Source organism: Lineus longissimus, chromosome 8 (genome assembly GCF_910592395.1).
Source record: "Lineus longissimus chromosome 8, tnLinLong1.2, whole genome shotgun sequence".
NCBI lineage: Eukaryota > Metazoa > Nemertea > Pilidiophora > Heteronemertea > Lineidae > Lineus > Lineus longissimus.
In genome coordinates this window covers 3,419,534-3,428,160 of record NC_088315.1, presented here as the reverse complement: position 1 = coordinate 3,428,160, position 8,627 = coordinate 3,419,534, and the positions used below count along the sequence as shown (strand labels likewise).

At 37.7% G+C, this 8,627-nt stretch overlaps 1 protein-coding gene across 1 annotated transcript; it reads left to right on the top strand.

Moving 5' to 3' along the window:
• Window positions 1-441: 441 nt before the first annotated feature.
• Window positions 442-8,228, top strand: LOC135492726 (forkhead box protein N4-like). Its single transcript, XM_064779331.1, has 7 exons — window positions 442-549; window positions 621-1,429; window positions 2,532-2,574; window positions 2,831-3,023; window positions 3,520-3,698; window positions 4,061-4,196; window positions 4,407-8,228. Exons 2-7 carry the CDS (start codon window positions 684-686, stop codon window positions 4,559-4,561), a joined length of 1,452 nt encoding a protein of 483 aa, XP_064635401.1. The 5' UTR covers window positions 442-549; window positions 621-683; the 3' UTR covers window positions 4,562-8,228.
• The last annotated feature ends 399 nt before the right edge of the window (window positions 8,229-8,627 follow it).

Here is an 8,627-nt window from a genome sequence, read left to right as displayed (position 1 = left end):
GCTTGAGCATGGGCTAACAACAGGTTGTGACATTGTCCCTATCAGTTGTGTGAGTTGCGGCCAACTCCTATATGATAGATGGCGCTGCGGACGGGCACCTGCTTTGACCTAGATCACCCTCGTCAATTAGTCATCGCAATTATTTTCTCTGAGAAAATCCCCTTCCAATCAACTAGAAAGCACCCTTATTCACCAATAATGAGTTCATCCTCTGGTTAAGTCAAGTGACTGATGAAATGTTATGTTTGATAGTACATTGGCGTAGTATTTATTGAAAACATTCAGTAGTAGAAAATCCAAATTTGGAATGTTATTCTCATATCTTTCGAATCAGCCAATGGGAGCGAACCAATTAGGGCCACGTGACGTCAATTGACCAACCATTGGAATCCCATTGGAAAGTATTGAATGTCTTTGTTCAAGGGGGATTCCTAACGAATTTCTGCCGAAATACTATACGGAGGAATTTTACTACATGTTTTACCATTCAATGTGTTTATATGCGGCCGATTTGAATGCATGTTACTTTGCCAAAAGCTAGAATATATGGTGAGTAACCGGTTGGATGTATCATTTTCATCGAGAAACCCACAAATTCTGCAATCGGTGAAATATTTTAGGTGCCGTGGATGACGATTTTTCCCAGTGGTGGGATTTAAATTTGAATTTGGATCAGTTCCAAGATGGAGTACTACAGTACACGGGGCGGTTTATCACTGCAAGATATGATCGAATGTGATATAAAAACTGATATTGATGAACTGATGAAGTCAAGTAATCATCTGCATGGGTTAGATGCAATGGAAACTGGTGATGCAGTGAATAATTTTGACATTAGAATGGGAGACATTGACATAAAATCAGCAGAGGTGATAAATTTTTCATCAGGTGAAAATGAAATGACAATGTTGCCTAATCTGGAGGCACAGACTTTGGATTGGTTAAATAATGTTGATGTCCACAATCTGTCGGTTGGGACGGAGAACACGAATCCAAATTTATTAGTTAACCCGCAAACAGGAATGCCCATCCAACCGATTCAACAACAACAACAGATTCGAATAAATACGACACAGAATCAACCCGGCGTTCAAAATATATCAATTTCAAATTCTACGATTCATGCCAAGATCACACCCACACAAAATGGACATATTCAGTTTATAAACATTCCAACGTCCGCTATTCGACAACAGAGCTTCATTCCTGTGCAGACTCTTCAAAGTACACTAAACCAACAAATACAGTCGCCATTCCGAACCCTTCAACAGCACATTACGGTGAAGCCGCAGCTGAAATCCATCCCTCCGAAAGAAGATGAGAAGAAGTTTCCCAAACCGGTATATTCATACAGTTGTCTCATCGCCATGGCATTGAAAAACAGCAAGAATGGCAACCTGCCGGTCAGTGAGATCTACAATTTCATGACGTAAGCATAAACCTACTTTTAAAAACTTTGTTACGTGTGATTTTTTAGAGCAGATAATCCGATTTATACTTTCCAGCTCGTAACAGCCTCGTTATACCACTCCCTACCACCAGACCCAAACTCTTGACTTTTAAGTAACAAGAAATGTATAAGATAAGCTATAGTATAAGTCACAAGACAAAGAAGGTCTTTTGCCGTTACATGAAAGTGAAAACGTTGATTGACCTACACCCTTACATGTACAGCCCTTGGCCGAATGAGCAGGCAGGGCTGGCTACAATGTGTCTATACACCATTTGCAGTTGGCCCGAGGGACTTGTACAGTTGTACACATTTGTGATCCTTGTGTGCCAAGATGATAAAACTTCCCTTTCAACACCAAACCTGATGGCTTAGTGCCAAATTCTACATGTGCAAACCCTTCTATTTTTGTTTACTGGGGAACCCCAAAGGCTATTGGCTGGTGATTACCTATTTTTAGCGACAAGCATGGCAACAAAAGCACATGTCTGAACAAGACACGAGACCGTGGTATTTGTTGTGTCAATGAAATCATTCAACCAAAACATCATGTACAATGACATGTCTCTAACTTGACCTGTTTTACTGTATTGATATGGAATGTTGATGTTATGCAAAGTTTTTAAAAAAAATCTGAACATTTCAATGGGTGTCTCTTGCCATGACATGAATGATGCCGATGAATGAACCATCTTCAATCTGGATTACGAATTGTGATCATTCATAAAAAAATGGGGGCATGTAAATGTTGGACGAATTGCCATCATCAATTTAAACTGGTGTTGGGGAAGGATTGTGGCGTGTAAGACAGGGGACAGACAAGTTCTATAGGATGAATCGTCGGGGAAAACTGTCTTTGGTCATGTTTGTAACAAATTGCAATTGTCCTGAGAGCACGAATGAATTGTCTTCATTTCAAGGTGTGTGTTGACTAATTGTCTGCAAATGAGTTGCTTATAATATAATGTATTATGCATCTAGCCATTCATTCTTGAAAGTGTTAATGATCTGATTACGAAAGATGTCACCCATGTGTCGATGTGATCACTACTTATTTTCATGTCTTGATTCATCATTTCAGTATGAACTTCCCTTACTTCAAGACTGCACCAGATGGTTGGAAAGTAAGTGTCCACCATGCAATGTGGGGTAAATCAAAGATTCAGTTTCAACGTCCACGAGACCAGTTGTCCCCAGACAAATGCTGTAACATGTGTAACAAACTGTTGTTCTGGGACAAAATCAATATCATGACTTAACTGTCCAGGGAAATGTATATGTATCTGTTGTCAAACCAGGCTGCTCTTCAATTCAAGCGGCTCTCTTGCATGTCTTGTATAATTAAATATATTTCATTGCTCTAAAAATGTATGTCTTCAGAATTCGGTGCGTCACAACCTGTCCTTGAACAAGTGTTTTGAAAAGATCGAGAATCCAAAGAGCCAGGGGGGCAGCTCAAGAAAGGGGTGCTTGTGGGCGATGAATCCTGCCAAGATTGAGAAGATGGAGGAGGAGATTGCCAAGTGGAGGAAGAAGGATCCTGTAGCGATTAAGCGGGCGATGGCAAAACCTGGCAAGTAGTCACTACTACAACTAATTATTGAATACACAGAACAGAATACAGAAAATAGCTTAACCTCTCATACATTCATAGTGGACAACCCTGCAAGGAGAGCATTCATTGGCTGATATGAATAAAGTCTAGCAAATGCTTTTACTTCAATTTTGTACAGAAAGGTCTGGTGTAAATGTACATGGTGTTTTAGATGAAAGCATTTGCTAGTCTTTATTCATATCACCCATTGTCTGTACACTCTCCAGAAACCTCTTTATAAGATTATTTTAAGAGACATCAGTTTTCTGTCTTCCAATTACATGTCTTCGGGGTATGACAAAAGAACCTAGATTACAGGGTATTTCGCCTGCTAATGGCACTCTACCTATCCCCCCCCCATGCCCTGTCGACGTGTGTGGATTTTAAAATATTGTTGTTGAACCCTACTGACAGTCTATGAAGAGATAAAATGTTCAAATGTACAAATACATGACCAAGTTGTATCAATTTCTAGATGACCTTGACAAGTTGGAGAGAGGTTTGAAGGGCACACCATCAGAGCCGAAGGACCTTGAACCTGTGACGTTGAGCATTCCAGAGGGCAGTCATCATCAAGGAGTTAAAGACATCGTATTGAGTGATATCAACCTTTTAGATAACAATTTAGTAGAACTCAATGATTTAGATTTACAGGTATGTGAACATTTTTAGATCTGTCATTACCATGTTCTTCGAGCATGATGGTTCCTGAGGGATTTCTTTCTGAAAAGCAAATTTTTCTGTTCAAATCACCTTCATGGTGATATCAAAAACCTCTACCTGGAGAAAAATTAATCTCCAGAAAAACGGTTTCAATTTTACTTCAGTCAGTCTGAATGCAACACACTTCTGCATAAAACAAGGTTGTCTCACTCTTATCACAGGACAGACTGTCATCCAATGCAACGACCTGTACATCGGTCGCCATCTCAGGTGGTCAGGAGAGTTGTCAGCATGCCATCATGGAGTGGGCTCTTCTAATCATAATTGAAAACGGTTTTGGTCATTCCTTGCAGCATACGTTATTAGAAGAATTTTACAACGCAGAAGAAATCAACATTGATAATGTCCCCGTGTCGGCCTCACCAATGATCTCATCAGGCAATATACAGATACTGTCGTCCCCATCAATACAACTAACACCAACAAAAGGTATGTACCATCAGACTGGCAACTGGGTATAGCAGTTGTCATTCTGGATGTAGCTGAATATAATCTTAGGGATATTATCCTTATGGCATGTGACCCTTCAATCGGGGTCTTCGTCTGAGATGAGCCCTTTATTCACAAGTCACAGATAACCACATTGACAGCACCACCCTTCCACTTAAATTAAGTGCCTAATCATTCTTTTCTTTCTAGCACTTCCTCTCTCTGAAGAAAACACAACCAGTATACAGGGAAGTTACGTCTACACACCAGTCTCTTATGGACAGTTTGACAACAACTTACTCAACCAGTCTCACTCGCAGTACTTCTACAGCCCGACGTCAAGGACGGTATCTGCCCAGACGTGATAATGCTGACCTTCTTACTCGCTTGGAGTAAAAGCATCTAAAGATGTGTGTGCAGGTCAATGGCCTATCCTTGGCTGTGTGCTATTCCACTTCCACAGCTTGAGAGATCACTTTCATGGCTCTGTCACAAGCAGCCAATCACGCCATGGTTGATCACTATTATACAATGTATTACCCTGATTGTTTCTGCAAAAGCTGCCATGCAATCACAGTGGCACTGCATCAGAGATCACTAGTGGTCACCCATGATCCACTGCTATCCCACAATCGGTTGAGCAATCCAAGGAGCGACTGGGCTTGACAAAGTTTATGTAAAGTGATAGTTGTGAAACAGACTGTAGTTCTAGAGTTTACTTTAAAAGAGGTCACAATAAGTTCTTTCAAATAGTCTTGATGTCTGAGATGCCCTAAAGCAGTGGCGATCAGTCTTGGGCAAATTGGGTGAAAAATAAAATTTTGGTTTTTGACAGCCAAAGAATTGCTGATTTGCTATGAAACAGATAGTAATGTGATTGTCCATGTACATGAAGTGTTAATTTAAAAATACAAGTTGTGTCATCCTTCATTGGTGACTGTGTCATTCTAAGTTTTGTGATACAATATAGCTATTCTGCAATTTCATAAAAATAGTGAAGTCTATTTGATGTGCTTGAGATTTCGAGTAATTTTCAAATTCATTTTGTGTGTGGGTTGTGTGATCATGTCCTAAATGTGCTATAAATCATGTGTGTGGTTTGTGAAGTACAGTTATCATTCTAGTTTAGGTACAGACACCGCCTTAATGATTGAATGTTTTCTAGACAAACTCTCAAGAAGTGGATCCCCACCTAGAAGCTTTTATGACATTGATAAATCCATATTCACTTCAAAACATCAAAAGTTTGGTCTGGCGAGTTGCCTTGAGTACATGAAACAGGGTGCTCTACCTGATAGCTTGAGTAGCAACATCATCTGCAGTATGACAAACTAGAGAAGGCCTGTTGTTTGGGACACTAAGTATTCAAAAACTATAACACCGCTATGAACACCTAACCCCCTGTGCCGGAATTGTCGTGAAAGGGCAGTTTTCTGACCAGTGCCACAAATGACGACATTTAACAATGTTTTCTGCGGGTGACTTTTTGAGGAATAAAGTATAATATGGTGAAGAAAAACAAGCGATCAACTTAGCATTCTTTCAAAGTTGTGATAAATTGTGGTCCTAATGTACTGAAAAACGTTTTGTATTGACACTTCTCGGTTCTTGTCCGGTGTGTTAGTTTTGTAAATTGTTGCCATTATATCTTGATCTGTAAATAATTCTGTAAAAAAATAATTTGTCGCTTTGAAATTTTAGTGAACAGGAATGTGAGGTGGATTATGATTTTAAATACTTGAATTATAATTGATTTTATGACTTTCGAGAGCACTTTGAGAATTGAGGTATACAGAAGGAAAAAAATGAGGATGACTTGCATGATGTCATGGCAGAGTGAGGTTAGGAAACTCAACTGAGCCACTTGTGACATTACACTGTTGCATTCCTGGAAGTCAGTCTACCAATACATCATGCTGTTTATCAATAGGGCCTTTCTCTGTGATGAAATACTTACTGTAGCACCGAAACTTTGAATTTCACTAATAACAATTTATGCTATATTTCTTTTTTTGCAGTAAAACTAATGCTTGTAATGAAATCGCATTTTCAGCATAGTGCCATGATTTGAATACATTTACTTTCCATTGGCGTTATGTCTAATATGATTACTACAGTCATTTAACGAAGTGACATTATACCCCTGGAAAGCTTAGATACTTGTTTTTGTGTTGTTAGTAAGTTATAAAGCCTAAGTTTTGCTTTACAGTTTTATTGTCATGTTTGTTGTTTGGATAAATTCATTGTTATAATCAGTTTCTGGTTAAAAAAGACCAGTCACCTGAGATGTTTAAAGTTCACAAGATAAAAAAAAACAAACCAGAAATGAAACAAAATGAATGTTCAATGCAAAAGGGATGTACTGTAAACCTGGAAATATTCATGTGCCTTTTATTTTCATATTCACAGACAATTACCCTGGTTATCATAATATCTTTGGCGGCGAAATCAAGGGAAGTACTGTTATAGGGTGATTAAAAAATTTACTCTCAAACTAAAGGCACATCAAAGTTGATGTTTCACAAAACCGTCGGCAAAAGTGGCTGTGAATATTTCCAGATTTGCAGTATGTTCTCATATTCACTGTTTAGAGTTGCAAACGATTTATATAGTAATTTTCTCTATCATAAATGAATTAGGATAGCAAAGTTTTAAAGCTGTAAATATTTTCTATTTCTGTGATTGTTTCAAGTTTCGTCACCTTCAGACCATTAGGTGGTCATTACTTTTCAGAAGTGGTCTGATGAGAAAAATGAAATTTATATTCTTTTCTATTCAGAATACATGTATCCAAGAGGTTCACATGCTGCTAATCATTGTGCAAATTCTCAATCAGTGGAACAGCCATCAGAACACAGTCATTAGAACTAAAATCTGTGAACATTAGCACAGGTTGTGGCTGAGAAATCATGAATAAGTCATTTAAAAACATTCTTATTTATCCAAGATCTTTGTCCTGGCTGCTCTTTGGGTGGCAGTACTGGTGACGCTTGATGAAGGATGTTAGACATTGTATCATCAGATATTCAGGTCTTGAGTAGACAAATTAATTGAGTTTAAATGGATCATTTGCATAGCTTATTTCTAAAGCAGTGTACAGATGCACTTATACAGTTGTACCTGATCAGCTTTCACCCAAAATGCTTAAAGGTCTATGCCTTTCATGTTCAATGTATTTTATTGTGGTTCAGGTAATCAGAAATAAAGTTTGCCGTGCTGCATTTATTATGCACAAGTTTCAAGTTTTTGTAGGTATGGAGAGGGCCTTTAAAAAGTATACATTGAATTGTGTATTTTTTATGACTGCCTATCTGGCAATTTTCTATGCAGATTTATGTTTGTATGTATATCATGTATGTAAAATATTTGTAAATAGACAAATGTTATCAACGGTAAATGCTAGATAGCAGACACAGGCCTGCATTTAGATCACATGTGATCTAAAATTTTGTACAAACTTTCCATTGGGTGTTGTTTTGCATCCAGATGGGTTATTTTATATGTTAGTTTTTCTTTGTATGGCATTTGTTATTTGTAATGTATATTGATGGACTGCATTTTCAGAAGTTTGGATCAAATGTTTTCATAGAAAGTTTTAAGTCTCAAAATGTATTTTAATTCTTTGATACTTGATATGCATGCCTTATACACAATTCTACCCTTTAAATATCTGTACATTTGTATGTCTTCCCTGTGCATTTCACATTGATTGATTGAAGTCAATCAGAACTACACTTCTATTCAATAGCACAATTGTTATGTCAATCCAAATCTGTATTATACTAACTTAAAGTGCACTTCACCCTTTGGTGGATGCATCATAGATTATCTGGGGGAAAATTTTCGGCAATCATGAATTGACTTGATTTTGATGAATTCTGTCAAATAATAAAGTAATTTTCCCACATCATTTCTTTAGATGAGATTATTAATCTGGGTTGTTAATCTTAAAATGATATTTTCTGGAGATGTGTGAAGCTAAAGTCTTTTGTATTTCTGTAACGCTTTTATTATTTTGTAAATAAAGGGCTATCCTATGCAAATTTGCTTCTTTGTGATACACATATAAATACATCAGAGCTCTTCTTTCAAGAGCAGGAGTGAATCCACACAAGCCTAATATGACATGAAGGAAGGAAATCAAGGGATATCCGATAAATTGACATGGATTTGGCAGAGATTGTGGTGGAGTCATGCCAGAATACGTTTTGTCATTTCAGAGTGGGTGTATAGTACACTTTCTTACCGATCTGTCATCAACACGAGCTTGCAATTGATATCTCTATCATTTATCAGTGAGGGATTTACAAAAACTTGAAATTCTAGTATGGTTTTCAATGTCTCCCTGTAGAGACAATGTCACAACCAATTGGATGACAGTGGCTGCTACAATGTCGGTGTATTTATTTATAATTACAAAATATAGCCATG

Excerpts from the sequence above, each read along its gene's own strand:
- LOC135492726 (XM_064779331.1), top strand. The coding sequence starts at position 684 with ATGGAGTACTACAGTACACGGGGCGGTTTATCACTGCAAGATATGATC. Across the intron at positions 1,430-2,531 it reads GAGATCTACAATTTCATGAC|TATGAACTTCCCTTACTTCA; the intron begins GTAAGCATAAAC and ends TCATCATTTCAG. Across the intron at positions 3,024-3,519 it reads GCGGGCGATGGCAAAACCTG|ATGACCTTGACAAGTTGGAG; the intron begins GCAAGTAGTCAC and ends ATCAATTTCTAG.